This window comes from Grammomys surdaster, unplaced genomic scaffold, assembly GCF_004785775.1.
Source record: "Grammomys surdaster isolate TR1022 unplaced genomic scaffold, NIH_TR_1.0 100, whole genome shotgun sequence".
NCBI classification, from domain to species: domain Eukaryota; kingdom Metazoa; phylum Chordata; class Mammalia; order Rodentia; family Muridae; genus Grammomys; species Grammomys surdaster.
Genome location: NW_021604579.1, coordinates 9093889 through 9118898, shown reverse-complemented (window position 1 = coordinate 9118898; position 25010 = coordinate 9093889). Strand labels below are relative to the sequence as shown.

The 25010-nt window shown below is 36.1% G+C and overlaps 1 protein-coding gene across 1 annotated transcript in view; it reads left to right on the top strand.

The window, feature by feature from the left end:
- Faf1 (Fas associated factor 1) overlaps positions 1 to 25010 on the top strand; it is a 300812-nt gene that overhangs the window by 208147 nt on the left and 67655 nt on the right. The window contains exons 14-15 of the mRNA XM_028787832.1: positions 11906 to 12042; positions 18726 to 18814. Of these exons, the coding sequence (XP_028643665.1) occupies positions 11906 to 12042; positions 18726 to 18814 (226 nt within the window). The remainder of the gene's footprint in view (positions 1 to 11905; positions 12043 to 18725; positions 18815 to 25010) is intronic.

Genomic DNA, 25010 nt, shown 5'->3' with positions numbered 1-25010 from the left:
ATTCATACTCTTAATTCACTAAACAAATTACACTGCACTCTTCTCCCTCCAGCCAGTTACTTAAGAAAAGAGAAGCCATCCAAAAAGACAAATAATCCTGGTTTTATGCCCTTGTTTTTCTACGTTTAAACATTCCCTGTTCAGAAAGTCATAGAAATCTATCTAGAAAAGGCCTTCCTGTCCAGCATTCTCTTTCATAGCACCCTCATTTTATAGTAAGCCATTACATAGGGACATTTTGACATTTATTCTCTAGCTCTTTCACTGGAGTATAAACTTAAAAAGGACTAGTGTTACATCAATTTTTTCCCTTTTGTTTTTATTATGAGGCTCAATATTATTTGTTGAATGTTCTAAGAGTGCAGGATGATTGAGAATATGGATGAGTTTTGAATTTAACCAGACTAGAATTCAAATATAAAGACCTTCAACAATTTGTGTAAACCTTTATTATGAAGTTTCCATATTATAAAATGAAGTGTAAACTACATACCTTAGAGTTGTTCTTTGAATTAAATGAAGTGATAGATTTATAATTCTTGCTTAATAATAACAACAAAAATTGCATGGTACTAACATAGAAACAGACATATAAATTATTGGAATACAAAACACTAATACAAACCTGCATAGCTTAGTCTATAAGATAGCACAGTGAGTAAAGGCACTTGATATACTTATCTCAGGCCCTGAGTTCAATTCTCAGAATCAACATAAAAGTAGGAGGAGAGAATCAACACTACAAACTTAAACTCTGAATAGCTTTAAATGCCCAGCCTATAGTGCTTAATGCATTTAATTATGCAAATGTATTTGGTTTTTAACTTAAATACATTAAAATGTTCAGAGGACAAAAGTAAGTAGTTAACTGTTTGAGACCACTTTCTTCCAGTGACAGATGAAAGTATTCATCTTAGCCTGAATAATGCAAACAATTTCTTAAAGCATCTCATGTTTTCTTTTCTGGAGTCCCCATTGTTGAAGCTTAGGGAGCTCATGATCTTGGTAGTCTACCAGCATTCATAAGCCATTTCTATATATGCTACTGTCCTAGACTTTGCAGTGATTTGAGAGTGAGTTTGCTGGTATGTGTTTTTTTAAAATCAAGCTATTTACATACTTGCCTTCAGATTCTAGTCATTTTTTTTGTCATTCCTTCCTTTACTGTCCTAGTTATTCTATCCATTTGTTCATCTCCTCACACCCCCCCAATAAAATTATTACTAAGCATTCACTGTATGTTGAGTTGGTAGGTTTAAGTTGGGAATATTCTTGCCCCCTCATTTTTTCTTATTGATGTATCTTAAATATAGTGTTACCTTAAACATACCGTTAACTTTTAGTATAAAACAAAGTAAGTCAAATCAATTGAAAACTAATTAACAATGGCAAATAGATGAGTCTATAAACACTGAGGTTCACTTAAGTTTTTTACTAGAATACGAAATTCTGCTCAATAATACCAGTGAACTGGGAAAACGGAGAAATCCACAGGGATATATAAGCATTCATTACACGTTTTACCATTATAGTTACTATCCCAATATAGAATCCTAACAATGCCTCTCCAGAGTTCCTGACATTAAGTTTCAGAAATGAATTTTAGTTTATGACTTTTCTACTTGTACATCATTAAGAACAGCAATAGACAGCTATTTTCTACTGTTATTTTGTAAAAGACTGATTTTTTTTTCAAATGAAATTTTAAAATACTAATCTATGTAGAAAATAGAGGGCTTTAAGTTAATTCTTTTTTTCAGTAATTCTTTTTTCTTTAGGGAGGTTAGATGATATGATCCATAAATATTACCTTTTGATGATGTAACACATGTCAGCCAGATAGAGACCATGGAGGAAAATGTGGCACTGTCAATATGCCTGTTGACTCTTGTCAAGCATCAGCTATCTCAAGTGATGTGAACCCTTACTAACTCTGAGTTACAGGTTGATTATTGATTGAAAGCTTTGATGAGTGACAGAAGTGCCAGTACTTTCCTATGTTGATCTTTTATATCTTAAAATCTATTCCTGTGTGTGGTCTTAGCTTTCATACATTTCTCATCTGTGAGCGTGATATTTCTTTTTAAATATGAAATTATGTATAAATATAAGAATTCAAGAGAATCTAGCCAGCTTTGCTGAAATGTTTTATGTAATAAAATCATAAGAACTCCAAATTTGACAGTTGACGATGTTATAGAACATCCCAGCATGGGAAATAGAGGTAGGTATTTCAGTTGTCTTCCTCACAGGAAGACATTGTCATACACCTAGAATAATAAGCAGGAAGCTTATTTTAGGAAGCATATCTTTTATTGGTGATGAAGGGAAGCTGGTTTGACTCTGAGGCACATAGAGGAAGTTGGGGGAGGAAGTGTATTGATAACCTACAGAATTACTAATTCTGAAATTAGGTGTCATTATCTTCAATATGTAGATGAGATAGCAGAGACTCAGATAAAGTTTGTCTAAAGAAACAACTAATAAATGGTAATGTGAGACTCTTCTGTCTTCAGTATCTTTGTTCTTCCCACCAGACTGTGCTACATGTAATAGAATATGTTAATATTTGGATAATTTGCAGATTTTCTAAGTCAGTGGGTAGTTTTAAAAAATGTAATTATATAAAAATTCTAATTTGTATAAAAAAACCCAGAAAGTTTGTAATCACAAACTTAATAGTCAACAGAAACTCATTGCAAACCCTGAAGACTATCATAATTTATATTACTTTTATATTGAATAGGTTTCAGAAGTAGAAAACAAAAAAATGGAGGCTGTTTTTCCAACATCGTCATAGCGAGGCTAACGGTTACTGAAGTCTGACTTGGCCTGTCCATACAATACATGTATGTTAGTGTTAGAGGTAGATGGGCGCGGGTTCATTCCCTGGGAAGGGTCCACGATCATAAGCTCTCACTGTACATTTAATCTCTCGTTCTCTGTCTTTTCCCCTAGAATGTAATCCAAACTATTTAAACCCATGCCCCTGTTATAGACCACACTACTGTTTGTAGACTTTGATTAGTGGAAAACAAAATATTCTCAGTGTTCTGAGACACTGAGTCATTTCCTTGTCATATATCCAGCAGTCCCTTCTGTTTATTGTCTAGAAAATAGCAAAACCAAGAGGAAATGTTGTATAGAATTTAATGGTCACTAATCTCTTCTATAGCCCTTGGAAGAAGTCTTCTCTACATTTCTAGAGAAGAGTTGGAATTAATTATTCTATTAGTCCTGTATTATTCTATTAGTAATTATTCTATTCGTTCTGTGATCTACATGTAAGAAAACTTAAGCTTATCCTATTCAGTGGAGGATTTTCATGACTTAAAGTAATGTTTATGCTCTTACTACACGTAAGTAGTACTAATACCCACCCACCACACTCCTGTGACAAGATTTCTCTGTGTAACATCCCTAGTTGTCCTGGAACTTGCTTTGTACACCCAGCTGACCTAGAACTCACAGAAATCCTCATCTGCCTCTGCCTCCTGAGTGCTGTGATTACAGTTCTATGCCACCATGCCCAGTTTAGAAAAAGTAGTACTTAATGCAAATGTCTGGGGAAAGGTTACTTTTATATTTGGGAGTATTTACATAGATAACCAATTGAGTTGTCTAAGAACCCTAAATAATAAAAAACCTGGAATTTTTTGAATTGCCAACATGACAGGTTTTGGGTTTTTATATTAAGGATGCTCCAACTAAACTGGTAAGAAAAAGTGACTTAAGATTATTGTTCTTCTCTAAAGTAATTATAAATTATAATTTATTAACTACTCCCCCCCTTCCTTGTTACTAAACTATCAGGCCTTGAAACCTTTTTTTAGGTAGACTGATTTATACATAACAAGAAGAATAAGAGACTACACAGTTTGATTTGCTAGCATTGGTAAGGTTATATTTGTTCCCTAGGACCACCAAACAATAGCAAAATATTATGTAGGTTGTGTTTGTATAAGTGTTGTTTTTAAATTGTGGCTAGCAATTTATTGACACAGCTTAATAGAAAATTTAAGCTTCAAACAAATAAGAAATGCTTTTCCAATTCAGTCCTCCCCAAATTACATCCTGTTTTCTTAAAATTGCCCTTAGTCTGACTATATGTCTAATGTCTACAATATGCTGGAAAGAACATTGTACCAAGCTTTTAGAAAACAGTTTCATAATGTGGATCAATAATCATTAAGTATTTGCACCCTCTTGCCCAATTAGTCTGCTTCACAGACTTTTTCTTAAGTAAATATTTGAAGATGTTCATTTTATTATATGCTTTGTAGTGATTAAAACTGAGAACGCATATCTAGCTCAGAATTGTTGCAAACGCAATAAGATGTACATTTACTCAGTGAACTATTATTCAGCTATCTCAAATGCTAGTATATTAATTACCATGATAAAAATTTGAGTGATAGTTGAATGTTATGCAATTATCAACCTACAGTGTTTAATTTTGTACACTGATAATTTTCATGCAAGCATATTTATAATTTGAAGGTATATATACATATATAATTTTAATATATACTAGCAAATTACCAATAAAAGCATTTACTCGCAGTTTCACTTATGCGTGGATTGAAGTGACTTTTTTCATCTTTGATAATCTAACAGTTGAAAAAAAAACATAGTGTTCCGAATAGCTTTAAATAAGATTTAGCCCAGGGTTTGAGTTTTGGCTCAGTGGTAAGAACATTTACTGACTTTGCAGAGGTTCAGTTCCCAGCATCCACATAGTGGCTCACAACCTTCTGTAACTCCAGTCCCAAGATATCTGACATCCTCTTCTGACTTCTGTTGGCCACAGGTACACACATGGTGCACAGACATGCATGCAGGATAACAATAATACCCATAAAATAGTAAATTAAGTAAATCTTTAAAAATAAATAGGATTTGTGCCTTGTTAGTTATTTTGAGCACCTTCACGCATGTCTTAGACTTACCTGCTTCTGTAGCCTGTCCTGTTCATATTTGCTTATCTTTTACTTATTAGTGTGTAAAGTTACTTATATATTAAGCCTTGTAATGTGGTTTTAAATTCAGAGGTCGTTTTCGTTTTTTCTTGACTTTTGTTAATAGTAGTTTTTACTATATAGTAACAGGCTTCTGATTTGTCTTTTATGTTTTGATTTACTCTAGCCATACTTATCTCCTTGCGAACTTTTTTTAATTAGTTCTTTTAGAATTTCATGCATAAGTACTATATTTACATCATTTTCATCCTTCCTTCTTCCAGCCCTTCCCATTCCCTTTTCTACTACTCAAGTTCATGACTTCTGTTTCTGCAGTTACTTTTGTTTTATTTACACACAGTTACTTTTATTTACATACACACACACAGGCAAATATTGAAAAAAAAAATCCATCCAGTTAGCCCATTTAATACACTGCTTTTATTTTGTACACATGTTTGCAGCTGAGTATAAACTGTCAGGTGACTTGTCTCTGGAGAAGTCTGATTCTCCTTCTCTCAGCAACCACTGTTTATATGCAGCTTTTCATCTGGGATAAGGCTCTGTCATAATTTCCTGTCTACTTTGTTGTATTAACTAGTGTTGTCATTAAATAGGTCTTGTATCAGCAACTATATTGTAGTGACCCCTTGAGTGTAGAGTACCTGACATGTTTAGAAATCACTATCTAGCATCCAGAATCTGCTTCCTATACTCTTTCCCTCTTCTCTTCTACATGATCCCTGAGCCTTAGGTGTAGGGGTTGCTTTATAGACATACCAGTTGGGGCTAGGCATCCAATTCTCTGTATTTTAACCAATTGTGGATTTCTGTAATCCTCTCTTATCTTTTATAAAAAGAAGGTTCTTTGATGGAAGAGCTACCCTTACCTGTGGGTATAAAGAGACATATTTAGAATACAGTTAAAAATTACATTTGTTTAAGGAAATAGCATTGGTAGATTCTCCTCACAGGTAGTTTGTTACCTGTTAACCACAGGTAGTTGATTAGGTTTATAGTGTTAGGCATGAAATCCTTCCTGCAGAGTAGGTTTGTGTCCCAGTTGTTGGTAGCCTCCTAGGTAACATTGTGATGCTATTGCAATTATTGATGCTATCTTGCCAGAACTGTCATTGCTGTTCATAGATTTTACAACTATGAGCTATTTAAGTTCTTCTCCTTTGGTAGTTTGCATAGCACCTTTGGATAGTATGAGAATTGGTCCTCAAGGAGGAAGATTCCAGCTCAGTTCCAACTCCCCATCCTCTGTCTGAAATATGTGGTGTCTTCTAGACTAAGGCCTTAACTTCAGGTTCTTGGATGCAACCACAGGGAATGGCAGTAGACTCTGTAGCCTCAAGTCTGTTGGAATGCCCTGACTCAACACCTCAAAGGGAGGTTTCCCTTGCCTGAACTGGGGCTTTGTTAGAAAGTCTGTGTTTCTTGGGGAGCATTAGCACCCTGTGTGGCATAATTCCATTTGTACTATTTGTGTTTTTAAGTAAGCTTATAAAATAATGTTTTCCTATGGCTTTTCCTAATATCCTTAGTGTTATTTTCTTCTTCCCAGTCCTTTTCTATTACATTTCTTTTTCCCTTCACAGGTAGAGGTGACACACACTCACACTCATATACATACACACACATACACACACACACCCCTATTTGCCTGCTGTTGACTTCCCTCCCTATCCCTTCATCACCCTTTTCTACTTTTCTGGCTTCTGTGATAACTTCAGGTTATTTATTCAAGTCTAAAGATTCAGAGCTAAGATAACATCCTTAGCAGTCAGGAAATATGAATTAAAACTATTCTGATATTTAACAGAATGGCTAAGATCGAGAAAACAACTGACAACAAATGCTGCTGAGGATTCTAGGAAAGAGGAATCCTGATTCCCCATTGATGGCTTTGCAAACCACCATGCCCACTGTGGAAATCACTGTAGAGAGTTCTCAGAAAGCTAAACATGGATCTAATGTAAAACCTAGTTCTACGGCTCTTTGGCATAGCCTGAGAAGATTCAGTATCATACTCCATAGATACTTGATCAGCCCTGTTGATTAATGCTCTTGATTCATAATATCTAGGAAATGGAAACAACCTAGATGCCCTTCAGTTGACGAATGATAATGAAAATTTTGTACCTACACACAGTAGAATTCTATTTAGCTGTAAAGAAAAATATAGTCATGAAACTTAATGTAACTGAAAACTATCCCGAATGAAGTCACCTAGATTCTTGTTACGTTAACTATATGAGGCTCTTCCATTTAAATGTCTTGTATTTGTTGTTCTCTTTTCCTGCTATTGACTTCACTTTCACCTCTTTTGAACTTTTGATCAAATGTCAACATTGCAGTGAGGTCTTCTTTCCTAAACATTTCATTTTGTACTATAACCTCCCACTCCCTGTTTTGTTTTCTGTCTATGACCTGCAACTCATAGACTTGTGAGATATTTGTTTAGATGTGCTACAGCCGATCTGAGCTCACCATACTAAGGAAGTTAGTAGGAATTAACATTACTTAAGGAAACAAGATAGAGTTCGGTGAAGCTGCATTACCCAAAATATCTTTGAGATGATTCCTAACTGCCTTCAGAGACAACAAAAGAAAACTTAAAGGGTTTCTTGAAAAATGTTCCAAATGTAAACAATGCCTGGGAAAAGACATCTATTAAAGGATCTGCTTCCTTGCCTCACCCAGTTCTATCTAGTCAGAATCTCCAGGGAAACTTGCCATTTAGAGAAACTCCCTGGGACACTAGAAGTTGAGGATCACTGAGTATATAGTCTCTGCAGCTTTGCTCTGTACTTGTTTACCTAATTCAGTATAGATCAAAGACTTAAGAGTATAAAACTCAAAGCTACCTCAAAGGGCAGAAGGGGTTATCCCAGCAGTGCTGAAGAACATTTCCAGCAGGAACTCCAGAAAAGAACTGAATGATGGGGTGGAAGGAATTGTAAAACTGAAGTTGTAGTCAAAATGATAATGTTATGGCTGGCCTGGTTTTGGTGTGCTTGATAAATCATACTTCAAGTTAACGGAGCTTCACTATGTTTTCCTATTAAAGGGAAACGGCAAGAAAAGCATTATGTTAGTGAGATTGAGTGTGGCCTTTAAGTTCCTTGTCTTACACTCTGTTCTTTCAGAACATGTGCATATATGTAAACTTAGAGGCTTATTCTTGATAGAAAGCTGCCTTGGACTTTTTTTTTAAGAGAAGAACTTTGTTAAGCCAAAATCACAAGAATTTGGTGAGCAGCTGCAGCTAAAGCATGGTCTATGCAGGCTTGACTCAAAGTAATAGGTACTAAGTACTGCAGGCTACTAGGTTGGACATAACTCTCATCTGCTGAATTTTAATAATCTCTGTTATTAAATACGTGGTTCATGGTGCTGCTATATGTGCATATATGCCTACATTTGTCTCCACATAGAAGCCAGAGGTTAATATCAGATATTCCTCAGGAACTCCCTTATTTTCTGAAGCATGGTTCTTCCCAGAGATGTGAGCTTGCTATTTAGGCTTGGCTGGCTGGCCTGAGAGCCCCAGACATCCTCCTGTCTCCACCTTCTTTGACTAGGATTTCAAGTACTGCCACTACCTGGATTTTTATATAGGACTTATTGATTGAACTCAGATCCTCATAGTATATGGCAAGAACTGTACTGATTGAGCTATCTGCCCAGCTCTATTCTTTAATAATAAAACCAGTCGTTGCTTTTGTTTAGTTACTGTTTTGTTGTGCAAAAATATTTTTAGTGTTGGTGTGAACGTACCATTTTAATCATAAAATCAGTGATGAAAATGTTACATAGCAGATAGTTCAGTTGGTAAAGGCAGTTGACACCATACCTACTAACTCAAGTTCCATCCCCAGGATCCATGAGGTAGAATAGAACTGACTCCAGCAAGTTTCCCTCTTATTTCCACATGTAAATTCTGCCACACACTCTCCCACATACTTACACAGGCAGAGAGACACATGCATACAGACAATTTTTTTCAATGCTAAATATCATTAAGCATTTAAGAGTAACAACATAAGTACTAGGTTTGAGGGCCTACCAAATAATAAGAGCAAGTTTGAATGTCTTCTATATCCTCCTTCATTTAGTCCTTGTAAAATGGTAGGTGTGTTAAAATATGTTCTCTCCACTTTATGTTGGAATCATCTTTAAACTCGTGGCAATCAGATTGAAGCATTTAGTGATAGTATTGCAACTTCCATGTTTTTTAAATCAAAAACAGTTATTGCCATACTAAGTAAGCAGTAGGTTTACAGAATTTAACCTCCTTGAGGCAAGTGTGGTGGCACACAGCTGTAATTCCAGTACTTGCAAGGTAGAAGAAGAAGGATCAGGAGGATTCTGAGGTCAGCCTGGCCTGCATGAGAACCTGTCTCAAAAAATGAGAAGAAAGGGGTTTTTTCATCATTTGGCCGTCTTTTTTTTTTTTTTTGGAGGTGTATGTACACATTTGTGTGCAGGAGTATATACCCATGTGCATGCAGACTAGACGATCTTGGCATCCTGGTCTATTAATCTTTGCCTTATTCAATTGTGACTAAATCTAGGTCTAGGCTGGAAGACAGTAAGCTCCAGCAATCCTCTGCTTTTCAGCTGCTTAGTACTGAGGCTACTGTTTTCTTTTTTATCATGGATGCTGAGGCTCTATACTTAGGTGTTCATGCTTCCACAGCAAGTGCCCTTTCTATCCCACTGAGCCACCCCCTAATAACTTTTTATTTCCTTTTTCAAACAAAGTCTATGGTCATTGGTTTATTTAATTAAGTCTTCTACAGTTCAAAGAGAAAATAAGAGATTCCCCAATGTTGTAAAATGGTTACTTCCTACTTTGGGGTCAAAATTGCTGGAATCTAATGGTTGTAGCAATCATTTATTTATTCTTTCATGAAATCTGACTGAAAAAATATTGAGTGAGTTGCAGTTGGGTTGACAATTTTGCACCATCAGGAATACTTTTAACTATTCAAAGGGAACAATACCACAAATATGAGAAACATGCATTTTCTGTTAAAAACAGTTTGGTTTTTACCATGTCTGTCTTTCTGGTTTTGAACTAAAATTTTGGCTAATATAATCTTCTCTTCCTACCTTTCCATGTCCTTCTCCACTCCGTCATGTTTCCCTCTCTCTTCTGTAGTCTTCTTTCTACCCATTCAGTTATGTACTCCTTTCCTTCCTTTCCCTTTTCTTTCCTTTTAAAGGGGCCAGAGGGCATCCTGTTTAGCTAGTGAGGCCAGTGTTATGATGGGCATCTACTGTGTGATATCCACTCAATCCACTGGTGTGAAAGCAACAAGGACTTGTTTTTCTCCCTTTTGTAGGAAATAGCATTCCAACTGTTTTTTGACATCTTTAATTTTAGAGGTTGCCAATGATCAGCTCAGGGTCAAGACTGACTTCAAGTATTTTAGTAAGTCATATAAAGAAAACTGAGACCCTAACTTGCTAGTCTCCTGATTTACACATCTCTGTTGATGAGTTAAAGCTTTAGGAGTGTGAAATTTGGTAGGGAAGCTTAGGCTGCTCTGAGAACCTTTTATCCCATAATAGTTGTGGAATGTGAAGATTTGAATTTTCATGGGGGCACTGATATTTCATGGCTGACAATGGATTTCTTAAGGCCTTGTCATTTCAAATTGCTATGAGGTCTGGTTATTGCTGCACTAAATGTGTATATGAACCTGCCTCCCAATGAACGTACTGCAGTGTGGTGCTAACTTGTCTTGACACTCTAGCTGACAGGTTTAGCTGCCCTTAACAAGATCTACTTTCTGTAGTCACAGCACGGGTTTTACAAAAGATTCAGCCTAAATTTCTGAAATGAATTTCTATTGACAGAAAATGTATTGGATTTAAAAATTAAGAGGTTTGATTCTGTTTTGAATTGGTTATCAAGTGAATCTGAGCACATGACATTTTAATACCATTTGTCTTTTCAAATAGATTTACCTTCTAATGCATGTGACGACAGGACTTTGCTCATCAGATAGAACATACATTTCAGAGGAGTTGTTACCTAAAATATTATCATAAGGCATAAGAAAACACACGATTTAAGTTGCCTTTCATGAACATAATTAAGAATTAATAAGCTAGTACCAGTGGCTAGTCTCCAGAATTTCCACTGTTTTGCCTTTTGTGACCTGTGTTATTAAAAGTCCATTATTTTTACAGACTTTATTAAATTGGATCTTATTAAAGCATTCTATATTTGCATTTGGTCTTTCATAATTCATTATTATTATGACATTTACTTTTTACCATCAGATCTGAAAACATATCATAAGCTACCCTTTTCTCTTGAAAGAAATGCTAATTTCAAACAGTCCTCTAATAGAAGAGAAAAGCTTTATCAGTTTTTTCATTTATTCCAGATCGTGTTAAGAATACTAATGCTAGACTTCAGTATGCTAATATCTCTGAGCTTTTTTGGCCAAAAGCTTAGAATTGCTTTTATTCCATACTAAATACAAAACTAGAAGACCTCCTACTTCTAGAGGAAACACAGTGCTTCCATGAAGTTCTTGAGTCTAAGGACTTAGGGAAATGTTGCTAAATTTATTTTTAGAATGATGCTAGTCAGCTTCCTTTGTACCACACTCTATTATTTATTCTAGTTAAGGAATTCTCTCCTGGAAATTCTTTTGTTTTCTCATAGTTTAAAAAGTAGTACATCTTGCAACATTTGAGACTTAAAGGGAATCCTGTGCTGTCAGCCCCTGACAGCATTTAGGGTATGCTTCCTTCTTTTCTATATGATAACCATTAAAGATTTAGTCGAAAACTCAACCTAGTAAAATTTTCCATACTGGTGTAAGTTAGGTTATCTTATCTTTACATAATTAGTGATGGCATCTCAGATCTACTAATATATTTGTTTGAAACTTATTTTGGATTTTGCTTTATTTTAGATTTCTGACAATGTGCAATAGACACTTTGGCAGCGTAATTGCACAAACCATTCGCACTCAAAAGACGGATCAATTTCCACTTTTCCTGATTATCATGGGAAAGCGATCATCTAATGAAGTGTTAAATGTGATACAAGGTAAAGTATATGCCACGACAGAAATAAAATGTTAAGATGACCTTACCATTTTTCCATTTAAAATATAAAACATCCTAAAGAACATCTTTTAAAGCATACGCACTATCAAATTTATTTAACAAGGAATAGCATGTTAATGCCAGGTGTGGTAATGCATTAAATTCATTAAATTAATTTCTGTGAAATTCATCACTTGCAAAGTTGAATTCCATACTTGAGATATTGAGTCAGGAGGACCTGTAACAAGTTGGAAGCAAGCCTGGTCTACATAGTGTCTCTTAAGTGGTAGTGAAGGCTGTTAGTATATAGATTTTGTGTTTTTAAGAATCATAGAGGCAGGGGGAAGGGAAATGGAATGGGGGGTTGAGGAGGGGAAGCCGGGAATGGTGACAACATTTGAAGTGTAAATAAATAAAACAATAAAAAGTGAAAAAAAAAGCATATGTACTATGAAAAATGAATATGTTGTTAAACATCTGCACTAATAACCCAGTAGAATCACATACTCCTTCAGACGTAGGACAGTGAAGTTATGTTCAGAAATGGTTAATTCCCTAAAACTAGCAGTTAGGTTATAATCATTTGTCGGGTGTGACATTTATTTCTGTTGATTTATAGCTGTAATATTGACTAGTTGAAAGAATTGCTTATCTTTAATTATCTAGATGATCCAGTGACTATACATTGCAAATTGAATTTTTCACGTGTCAGTTGTTCCTCCTTATTTGTGTGACTTCTGCCTGAGATGCACCCCTGAGGCAAAAAAGCTGCGGGATTCCTGTGGATTTAACCATCATTTACATTTTCCTAGAAATGTAACCATACTTTACATTTTTTCTTTAAAAAAAGAAGAGTGAAGGTTTTTGTTGTTACTAACGAATCCAAAAGCTACAGTAAAGCATTGCTGTGTTCATGGGAAAGCTTATATAAAATTAGTTCGCCCACTCCGTGCCGCCCGGAAAAAAGAGTTTTCAAGTGCTCCAAGCTGAAGCTTGGGTCTGAGGTACTTCATTTAGGCCCCATTTAAGTGTAATGGGGGAGGGGATTTGTGCATTCCAGTGCCTTTAAAGCCTACACAAAACAAAAGCTCAGGTATTTTGTTTTTTCTATAACTTTGCAGAGCATGGTTTCCTAGGCAGTCTTTTAAAAGACCAGCTGAGGGATCAGATTCCAGTGGGGTGAGGAGAAAGTGAAGACATTCTTTTTCTTGTTTTCCTCATCACAGGCAACATTGTGATAGCTTGTGTCCTACAAAGTATAGGCTATGAACTCCAGAAGCTCTGTTTCAGGAAATCTGCAGAACCACAATTATTTTAGGTTTTGTTTCACTTTGCGTTGCTTTTATAGCTTACTTGTGTTTTGTCCTTTTCACTGTGTTAGCATTTACAGGAGTGGTTCAAAACAGTGGTTCCTAAAACAGTTGTCATCTTAGCGGGAAGTCAAGCTCATCTTGGATTAGTAATATCCACCACTGCCACTCACTTACAGTTGCAAAAGGAAAAGGCCATTTAAGAGGGTCCTTAAAGAACCAAACAGGTTTTTGGTTCTTTTGTTTTTTTTGTTTTAAATGTTAGCCCTTTTGTTAGGTGATGGAAGCGAATGTATTCTAGTTGTCTCAAGGAGAAGCTCCTGTGGGGTTTCATGAGCTACACTAGTCGCTTCTCCCTGCCTTCCCTGAAGTCATTTTACAGCCTGACAGACAAATTATGCTTCTATAGACTGAGCATTTGGGAAACAGTTTCTACAAAACAAAAATAATTCTGTCACTTTCAAGTAAAAGAACCAGTGTTATTTGTTGCCAATGATAAAATTTGAGTTTTTAATAAAAAAATTTATATCCTCCACTGGAAGACTAGCAGCATAAATAATTTTTGATGACATTAACAGTGATATTAACTGCTGTGTTTTATAAAAAGATAAGAGACCAGAGTTATGTTTGATGGAGGCGCGATATCCTGTGGGGGAAGGAGGGTCTTTTAAATTCTCCATGCTGTGGGCCCATGCTGAGGCATTCCTTCCCCCTGAGGGACCAGCCATGTGACTGTATAGTATAGAATAGAGTTTATTCAGGGCTTGGGGAGGGGAGTTGAGGGTAGTAGAGACAGAGAAAGGCAGAGATGGAGAGAGAGAGAAAAGAGGAGTAGAGGCTGGCCATGAGCACATAGAGGGGGGGAGGGGAATGGGAAGAGGATAAGAGGAGAGAGCAAGAGTAAGAAGGCAAGAGAGTGAGGAGGGGGCAAGCAGCCCCTTTTATAGTGAGTCTGGCTGTTGCCCAGTAACTGTGAGGCGGAGCCTAGACGAAATGCCAACATTGACAAATGTGATTTTTTTTAAATATCATATATAATGCATCAAAATTCAGAAGAAATGTATAAGTCAGTGAAGTAATGTTTTCAAAAGGAGTTAGTGCCTAATGGAATGAAGTTATGCATGGAAAAAAAGATCAGTTCAGAGAAAGTGGAGCTGGGTACTGTAGGATGCACTTGTAATCTCAGCTACTCTAGTGAGTGAGGCAGAAAGATCAAGAGTTCAAAGTCAGCCTGAACAATAAAAGAGAAGCCATGGAGTTTTGGAGGGGAAAGGGAAAAGACTTCTAGTGTAACATGGTAGGAAAGTATATGTTTTGATACTTTTAAATTCTCCATGCTGCTAATTTGAAGAACTTCTTGTCAAACTGAGTAAGTATCAAAGAAATATAAATAGAAATACCTATTAAAATATTTCTTTTCAGCTATTACCTACATCAGATGTATATTTAAAGATTTTTTTTTATCCTGGATACCAGGAATATAAAAAAGAGTAGATATATTTAACCATAACATACTGTAATTCATCAAATAGCACAAACTTTCATTTCATGGAGTTTATCTGTTAATGTTGATTTAAACTATCACTTGTCTTATCATGTGGGAACATAAGTTATGTGGTCAAACATAAGGATTTGAACTAAAGTTGATTCAGGTTGTCTCAGAGTGCTGCCGGTTGAAAAGGGAAGCATTATGTTTACAAATCTGTTTTGAAATGTTTGCCAAAATTTTGGTAGTATCAATAAAGATGTTTGTCTTCAGCACCCAAAAAAAAAAAAAATGTTTCTTTTCTGAGTGTGTGTGTGTGAGTGTGTGTGTATACATACATGCAGAAAGCCACATATTCTTCATAAATTTCAAACAGTACAGCATATTTTCACAAGTTTAATATTGATATCACAATTATAATTGGTTTTTGTTGAGCTAGAGAGTAAAAGAAGAAATATGTGAGAATGTTATAACAGTGACATTCTTGGCACTTTTTTCTTCTGGAATACATTTTGTTAACAGAAATATAACATTATATTAGACTATGATAGCACTGTTACTTTTAAATGAATTGATACATATAAGTATTTTCATTTTAATTTCTTAAAAACGTTGCATTACATTTATTTGTTATGTGTGTGGTCTCATCTTTACTATGTAGGTAGGTTCTGTGGTCCAAACTCAGGTTATCAGGTTTGGTGCCAGCACCTTTACCCAGTGAGACATTTTGCTTGCCATTTTATTATAGAGGTTCTAAAGTCCCTTTGTAGGTTCAGGTATTTGAATTTGGTGTACAGCTGGTGATACTGCTTGAGGAGGTTGTAGAACCTTTAGGAGTTGTGGCCTTGCTGGAGGAAGTATGTCACTGGGGGCAGGCTTTGAAGATACATAGCTTCTCTCTACTCTCTTTGCTTCTTATATGATTAAATGTGACCAGCCAGCTTCCTTCCCACCCCTGTGCCATGCTTTCCTGCCATAATGGGCTCTATCCGTCTGGAACCATAAGCCAAAACAAACTCAAGTTACTTTGGTCATAGTATTATATTACAGCAACAGAATAGCTATAAACCACATAAACTAAGGTTATTTTGAGAATTCTAATGGTTTTTAAGACTCCAAAAAGGTCCTGAGGCAAAGTTTGGAAACTGACACTGTATTTTGTCATTTTCCCCTAAACTACATTAACTGGTTCCTTTTTCTGTCTCTGACCATTGAGGACTCAGGTATGAAGTACCTATAAGCTCAGTTTAGCAGTGGCTCCTCTCTGTTAGCATTCATATAACTATAATATTTTCCCATTTATAATTTGTATATTTTGTCCTATACTTCCAGAGTGGAAGTCCATAATGTTGAGGAAGACATGGCAGCAGGCATTCAGAGTAGCAAGCTGGCTAATCACATTTTTGCAACACAGGAAACAAAACAAAGTGGAAATGAGACAAGATTGTAAACTCTCAAAGCATGCCGTCTGTTACATACTTCCTTCATCAAGGCTCTATACCCTAAAAGTTCTATTACCTCCCTATGCAACTTCACCAGTGGGAATCAAGTATTCAAACTCATGAGCTTGTGCAGAACAGTTCTCATTCAAACTACCACGAGTACATGCCATAAAGTTTTCTTCTCATACTCAGACTTGTAGTCCTGCTATTTACAGATGAGATATGGAAATTCAGTGTCTTACACAAGAACAGTATCTACAGAGTGTTCAGAACCTTCTTTTGCCATCTGTCATATCTATTAGTAATAACTACCAATAATTGTATTCTGTGTACCAAGCACATGATAACATTATCTCTGCTGCTTCAAAGACCCTTACAGAAGAGTGTCACCTTTCTTTTGAGAACAAGAAAATTGATTCTTAGCTACAGTCTACTCATTCTTGTTTTCATTCACTTTTTAAAATATTCACTTTTATTCCATGTGTATGAGTGTTTTGCCTGCATATACATTTGTGCATCACATGTGTCGCTGGTGTCCTCAGAGACTGGAAAAAGGTGGCAGAGTCCACTGAACCTGGAGTTACAAACCGTTAAGCTGCCTTGTGGGTTCTGAAAATCCAACCTAGGTCATCTGAGAGAACAGCAAGTGCTCTATCTTAGTTAGGGTTTTATTGCTGTGAAGAGATATCATGACCACTGCAACTCTTATAAAGGGAAACGTTTAATTGAAATGGCTTACAGTTTCAGAGGTTCAATCCATTACTATCATGGCAGAAAGCATGACAGCGTGCAGGCAGACATAGTGCTGGAGAACCTGAGAGTTCTACATCTTGATCCACAGGTAGCAGAAGGAGACTCTGTGCCACACTGGGTATACTTTGAACTAGGAGACCTCAAATCCAGTCCCTACAGTGACACACTTCTTCTAACAAGGCTACACCTCCTAATAGTGCTATTCCCTATAGGCTAAGCATTCAAACACTGTTTCTACGGGGCAGTACCTGTTCAAACTACCACATTCTTTTAACCACTGAGCCATCATTATAGTTCCTCATTCTTATTAAACACATACTTATGGAGCCTTTGTTATGAGCTAGACAGTTTCTATAAACTAGATTAAATACCCTGTGAGTAGCACAATTTTTATTTCAACTCTTAGTACAAGGCCAGTTCTGTTTTCTTAGTGCCCAGATAATGTGTGGCCCATAGCTTATTGAGAGAATAATGGTGCTGTGAACAAACTGGACCATCTTGTTTGTTGGATACCACAGGTGCTCCCTAACCCCATGCTGCCAACAGCCATGAGGGAAATTTGAAGAAAGGTCATTGAAAAATCATATTAACCATGTCCTGTGCTCTAAAACACCATCAGGGATGCTTGCTCTTTATCATCCTGATGTCATTTCATTAATGTGGCATGATGACATCACAGGCCCTGAAGAATATCTCTTTCTTCCTGCAGATTTGAAAGGAAAGAGCGCTCCCTCATTGTAACCTCGTGAATTTCTCTTTTATAAGCCATCCCAAGCAAAACCATATGCATTTAGGAGATGTTATTTATGCACATTGCCATTTTTTTAAAATTTAGGGAGCAAAATAAGGTTAAGGAAAAATCAATCATCTTTAAACTCTTTATAAAGATCATAGTCTAGTCATTCATTTGAAAACTTAAAGGGAAAATATTCATTGAGGGAAATAGATTTTTTTTTTAAACATTGAATTCCTGTTTATTTTGCCAGAAAAATTTCAGCAATGATTCCAAGTATAGAAAATATCTGGCAGAGGAAGGGTGTAGCTTTTTAGGTAGCTTAGTGGTAAAGTGGTTATCTAGCATGTCAGTCTCCAGCTCCACGTTGGTGGAAGTTGGGGTGCTAGAGTCGGGGTGCACAAAGAGATAGACATCAGAGGAAGGGCTGGCTCCTGAATTAGCCTCACCTGGTTTCAAGTCCCAACCCTGTTTTTACTGCCTTGATCTTTGTTGGGTGGGTTTCTTGAGCCCTTTAAAAATATTTTTTCCTTCTCTTGAAAATGTAGAGTATAATTACTTCTTCAAGGAACTGTACAGATGAGATGAAAGTATAAAGTAATTTAGCATAATCACAGACATGTAAACAATTGGTAGCTCTTGCTAGTGTTATTAACACTATTGCTTTTATAAATTGAAAGGACTTTTGAACCTCATGACTTGGACATTCTTCTTTCTGGTGCTAAAAATTGTTAATTGAAGTTGCTTTAAATCTGATTTTTCTAAAATTTCAACTGCTACTGTTACTCATTGAACATATGAAACATTTCATTGAAAGTACTTTAAATACTAGCTTTCTTGTCTTTAGGTTTTAATGCTGTTAATTCTTTACTAAAAATGGTTTTTCATTTTTAACAATGTTAATAGCTTAAAGTTATATAAAATTCTTTATAGAGCGCTGTCTCTCTTATGTCTCATCAGGTAATACAACAGTGGATGAGTTAATGATGAGACTCATGGCCGCAATGGAGATTTTCTCAGCTCAGCAACAGGAAGACATAAAGGATGAGGTAAGACAGGAGGTGAGGTGGGATTTCCTTAGGAGGTTGCTGACATGATCTGCCAATGGTGATGCGTGATTGTTTCATGACTGATAGGTAAGGATGGTAAAGATACTAGTCTAGATTTGCCAAAGTCCCTTAATGCCAGCCACATGACTCTTTAGTCTTTTCTTGCTACAACTCCAAGTTCTAAATATTTATTTAAGCTTATGGATTGTTTATATCTTACTAAATTTAGGATGCTGAACAGTTCATTTTGCAAGAAAATAATTCAGTGGCTAGTTTGCAGATTTAGTTCAGGAATTTCTGCTTCCTATATAGACTTTTGTTGCTGTTGTTGTTTTGGTTTTGTTTTTTTAAGACAGGATTTCTCTGCGTAGCCCTGCCTATCCTGGAACTCACTATGTAGACCAAGTTGGCCACATACCTGGAGATCCACCTGCCTCTGCCCCACAAGTGCTGCAGCAACTATATACAATTTATCTGTAAAAGTATTTTTATTCTCCTGTTGTCTTCTCGTTTCAGAGGCTTACTGCCTCTGTCTTCTTAACCTAGACCTAGTTCTGGAAGCTTCTAGCCACTGTCTGATCTTATGATCTAGGCCTAGAATGTTTTCAGCCTCTGAGACTTACTGCTGAATATGCTTATCCTTTCTAGTTCTTTCTGAACTCTGGCTGACTGGTTCTACTTAGCTGTTCTGGCTCAAACTCCTATCCAAGCTGACTGATTCAATCTGATGTCTCTCTAACGTTTTGCTCTACTTGGCCCCAAACTAACTCTAGCAATCTGTTCTGAACCTCTGGCTCCTTCTCATTGCCTTCGCCCGTACTGTCTTTACTATGTCTAGCTTGTTCTCTGTCTGTAGCCTCTCTCTATCCATTGTCCAGAAAACTGCCTCTGCCCTCTTTCTCTCTCTGCTCTGCTCTCTTCCCTTTCCCTTCTCTTCTCCTGAGAGTTGGTGCATCTTATTCTGTCAGATCTTTCTCTGATTAGTCACTTTTTCTGGTACTCAGATAATCACTTTCAGACATGGGTGTGTCCTTCTACAAACTAACTTTATCTTCATCCTTTGGAATTAAAGGTGTGTGCTAAGGGCTGAGCCACACCACAAGTAGAAACAGCTGGGTTTTTTTTTTTCTTTTTTCTTTTTTCAGTAAATAACACAATCTCTGGGTTCACAGTGTGATGAAGTATCCTGCAACATTTATCATTCTATTTTGTACAGGCATAGTAGAAGGTACTGAGCTGAGGAGCTGAGGACTGATTTTGGTAGAGATATTGCCAACTTTGGTGTTTAATATAGAGTACATAAAAGAATAGCTTCATTTTCCTTCCTTACTATGGTCTCTTCATGGTACCTCTAGGTCAGCAGTTCTCAATCTACAGGTTGTAATCCATTTAGGAGTGAGTGGATGACCTAAATTTATTTTACCTTTCACAGTGGTGACCTAAGTTTATTGGAAAACATAGATATTTACATTATGATTCATAACAGTAGCAAAATTACACTTATGAAGTTACAACAAAATAATTTTATGGTTGGGGAGTCATCACATCATGAGGAATGTATTAAAGGGTCACAGCATTAGGGATGTTGAGAACTGTGGCTCTAGCTGATGCAATCCAACCAAATGGATATGGAGGGCCAAATATAAGACAGTTCAACTTTGGTCGGGATGATTATGTTTAAATGAGAAAACTAAAGGTCAAAGTTAAGTTAATTTACCCGGGGTCATCTAGCTGGAAGCTCTTAACAATCCCTTAGTTATTCATACTAGATCAATTAAAATATTTCTGGATTATGAAAATAATTCTTTAATAAAAGTATAAAGCAGATATTAGCATATGTTAATTTGAAGTGCTAAGCTTTTGTATTTTTGCAAACCTATGCTTTAAGATTTTAAATTTTTCTGTAGAACAGCAAAAGGAGAAAGTAATTCTAAGCAATGATAAAATTTCTAGGTATCCAGTGTTTCTTCAGTAGAGTAGAGTACTCTTTCGTTATTGCAAATGTGAAACTGTAGACAGTATTAATTCAAAAGTGTACTAGTGCGTTTGGCTTATTCAACAGTGTCTTCCCTTCAATTAAGAGAATTTTTGTTTGATTTTTTTTGTTGTTTGTTTGTTTTTTTGCTTTGGTTTGGTTTGGTTTGGTTTGGTTTGGTTTGGTTTGGTTTGGTTTCGTTTGGTTTGGGATGAGGAGGTAATTGGTTCTGTTTTGTTTGAGTGTTTGCTTGTTTTGAGATGTGGTTTCCTTTTGTAGCCTTTGTTTGCTGGAACTCACAGTGTAGACCAAGTTGATCTAGAACTCACAGAGATCTTCCTGCTTCTCCCTCTAATACTAGGATTAAAGTTGTGCACCACCACCTGGGCCCAATTATGGTTTTTGTCTGTTTTTTCAATAGGGCTCATCTTTATAACTCCATCTCCTTATACCTAGGAAAAATTCAGTACTCGATAAATGTTTGTTAGTTGATTAAATAATGTGAATGGAAGAATTTTCATGAAATAAGGTAACTTGAAAAGGCAGTTGTTTTATGTGATATAAACATAAGGTACCTACAATAACAGATATAGAGTTATGACTACTTTTGCTCTTACCTATTTTTTTTATTAAACAGATTTCCCCCCCCCCCCCACCCTCCAATGTATCTCAGGTTTCCATAGAGACAGGGTATCATGTATCTCAGGCTCCCTCTGAGACAGGGTCCCATATGTCTCAGGCAAACCAAAGATGACCCAGAACTTACATTACTTATCCCTCTATCTTCCAATTGCTGGATTATAGGTGTGCATCACTGTGCTTGATTTTATATAGTGCTCAAGATCAAACCCAGAACTTAATGCATGCTACACATGTGCTATACCTAATGAGCTACATCTTCAAGCACAAGTTTAGTTCTTTAATGTCTACTGGATTTCTTTTACTTCCAAAAAGATGGTCAGATTGTAGTTTTTCTATATAGTCAGTTGCTATTTACCATTTACTTTAAGTAACTTGAATAGTTACTACTTACTATTTATTTGAAGGAAAGACAGCCATGTATATGGTAGAAAGATGTTTATGTGTTACTCTATAAATTGAGAGTGACATTTTGAAATAATGAGGCACTGTACTTAGTTAGGCATTTGTAATAATAGGTGTGTTCCCATCCAAGATTACATTTATCCTGGAATAGAGGCATTGATTGGCAGTAATTCACTAAACACATTCCTCAGCCATTTAAATCTTGAGTCTCATTAGTATCAGATTTACAGATTATGCTGTATAATAAATAATATGAATGCACATTTTTTCATCTTAATTTATGAGTCTTGTGGTTCATTCATAAAGAAATTGACGTTAATTCAGTTAATACTGAGCACAGAATTTGACCTGAAGGTCACATAAAAAATCCAAGGCTCCTATAATTGAAATTTAACTATAAAAAAAGAAAGGTTCCTATGTTTTCAGTGTCTTCATGAATATTATAGGTTATAAATACAGTTTTTAAGAAAAGTGTCTTAGGATTTTTGCTATGAAGGGATGCCATGACAATTGTAACTTTTATAAAGAAAACATTTAATTGGGGCTGGATGAGATTTAGTCCTTTAGCATCACCACTGGATGCATGTTGTGTGCAGGCAAACATGGTGCTATTATCTGGATCAGCAGGCAGCAAGAAAAAAGAATGAGGCACTGGGCCTGGCTTGAGCAACTGAGACCTCAAAGCCCACACCAGTGACATACTTCCTCCAATAGTGCTTCTCCCTATGAGTCTGTGGGGGCCATTTTTGTTCAGATCCACTATAAAAAGCTTCTTCCAAATTTAAATATTTTGTTGGAACTATGAAGATCGTAATGATTTTGTATCTCCTGAATCTGTGAAAAGAAATAGTATTGTTTGTATCTGTGATCTTGCCTTTTGAAATAATTACAAGTAAAACTGTTAAATATATAATTAAATCAATGAATAGATATAAAGGATAGCTTACTTGGCCTGAATTTACTTACACTGTACTTTCATGACCAAGTATAATGGCTCATGCCTTAACCTAGAATTTGGGATACATAGGCTTTGCAAGTTCAAAGCCAGGCAGACTCTGTTTCTTTCTACTTTTTTTTCTTTCCTTTTTGTTTCTTTCCTCTTCATTTCTCTTCTTTTCTTTCATCTTCTTTTCTTTACAAAGGTTTTAGAAGTGCTTGAGTAGTAATCACCTTGTGTCCATGACTCTGGTTGAGTTATATGGAGTATTTCACTAATTCCATTATATTAGTACTACCAGAGATAGCATATATGCAAGTATAAACCTTTTGTGATACTCAAACATTCAAAAATACCTGAAACATTTGCACTCTTGAATCATTCTTTGGTGACCCAGAAAATAGCTGAATCTTAGGAAATGTTTATTGAGCCTCCACTAAGTGCACATCACCAGGCTAGGCCCTCTGTACAGAGAGTTGTTGACAGAAGGAAAGGCTTTGTCAGTAGCCATGTTCTAGAATCTTTAGATCTTTGTTTTCTTCTTTATAATATATATTTTTTAAATTTGGCTACAAACAATAGAGGAGTTCTAACATGTAAGCAAATTAAATTTTTGTAAACACTTTTTTTTAGCTGTAGATGAAACTTGTTTGATAATCAAGCATTTGTAACACTTAACATTATGATCTATTTATTATATACTTATTCAATATTAGTTCACTTAGAATTCCTTTTAAGGCTTACTCCCTTCCAGCCTTATTTCTGATAGCTTTTAAGCTAAGGTCACCCCCATTGATTCTTGGTTGTTTCCCTTATCCCAGGTCTCTCTCTTCTTCTGGAGATTTCCCCTACCTCCCCACCCCTGTCAGTTGCAGATTTTTATTCTCATGGCATCTGGCCATCTCCAATAGAGTTTTTTAATGATATACTCATGTATAAATTTACACACTTGTGTGTATGTGTGCGTGTGCATGTGTGTGCATGAAAAATTGCCTGGTTTCAGTTACTGTTTTATGGTTTGATTTGGTTTCATTCATCTGAGCCAGTATCACGCTGTGTCAATTACACTGGTTTCATATGCCTGTTTCTACTTCAACCTCCTAGGTGCTAGGATAACAGTCATGTAACACCATACCTAGCAAAAAGTATGATACTTTTGAACATCATCATTTCATTGAAATCTAGCATGGTGGCATCTGCAGTCAAGGAAGCAAGAGGATTATGAGTTCAAGGTTACTCTGGGCTATGTAGAATTCTAGTACAACTTCAGGAGGCAGTTAATGTCCATAAGTAACTAAAGAGAACCGGTTAATCATGCTGCCTGTAATGGTTATGGCACTTAATGAATAGGTGAATACACCATAGATAACTTTCTGTAGATAGTTACTTTCTGCTAAGGAAGTATTATTGAGCGAGGATTTTCCCCTCCATAATTAGGTTTATATCATAGATGGTGATGACTTCTCCCATCTTGGTCTGTAAATTCATTTCAGAAGTGTATTGCAACAAGACCAAGTAACTGTGAATTAAAAATAAAAGCCTAAAAAAAATCTCTTCCTCTGTTGGGTTGTTTCTCAGGTATTTTTGACACCAATGATAAGCTAACAGAAAGTGGTGCTGAGATAGGAGATCATTACTATGATGACGGATGGCTTTGTAGTACAAATGATTTTGGAACTAGTTATGGGAGGAATTTGTAGAATTTGGGAGTTGCAGTCAAAAAAAAAGCCGGAACATTGTAAGTAGAGCATATCATATGAGCCCAGAATACTAGAATGCTGATAGAAATTCTGTTAATTAAGGCTGTACTCATTAGATTACAAATACAAATTAAGAGTCTATTGGGAATTAGACTAAAGGCCACCTCTATTATAATCTGACAGAGAGCTTGTATACATGTTGCCTCTGCCTAAGACTATGTTGAGTTTAAAGGTGCCAAACTAAGTAATCTGGTGAAGGGAAACTTCAGGCCTCCCAAGCATTTCATCCATGGGCATGGGTCTTGCTTGCTTTTTTTAAGACTAATCTATAGTGAAAATCATAAGGGAAAGCAAGCAGACGGATTTGAAAAATTGCCATTTGGCTAGAACATGTTTGAAGTTGAGGCCAAAGAAGGTGTGGTTGCTTAAAAAGATTAGTGTCTCTGAGAAGATGCCAAGGATGTTTTATTCAGACTATAGCAAAGATCCCTTGAAGGCATTTCAGCCATTGGCCATGATCCACCCAAAGCAAGCTCAAGG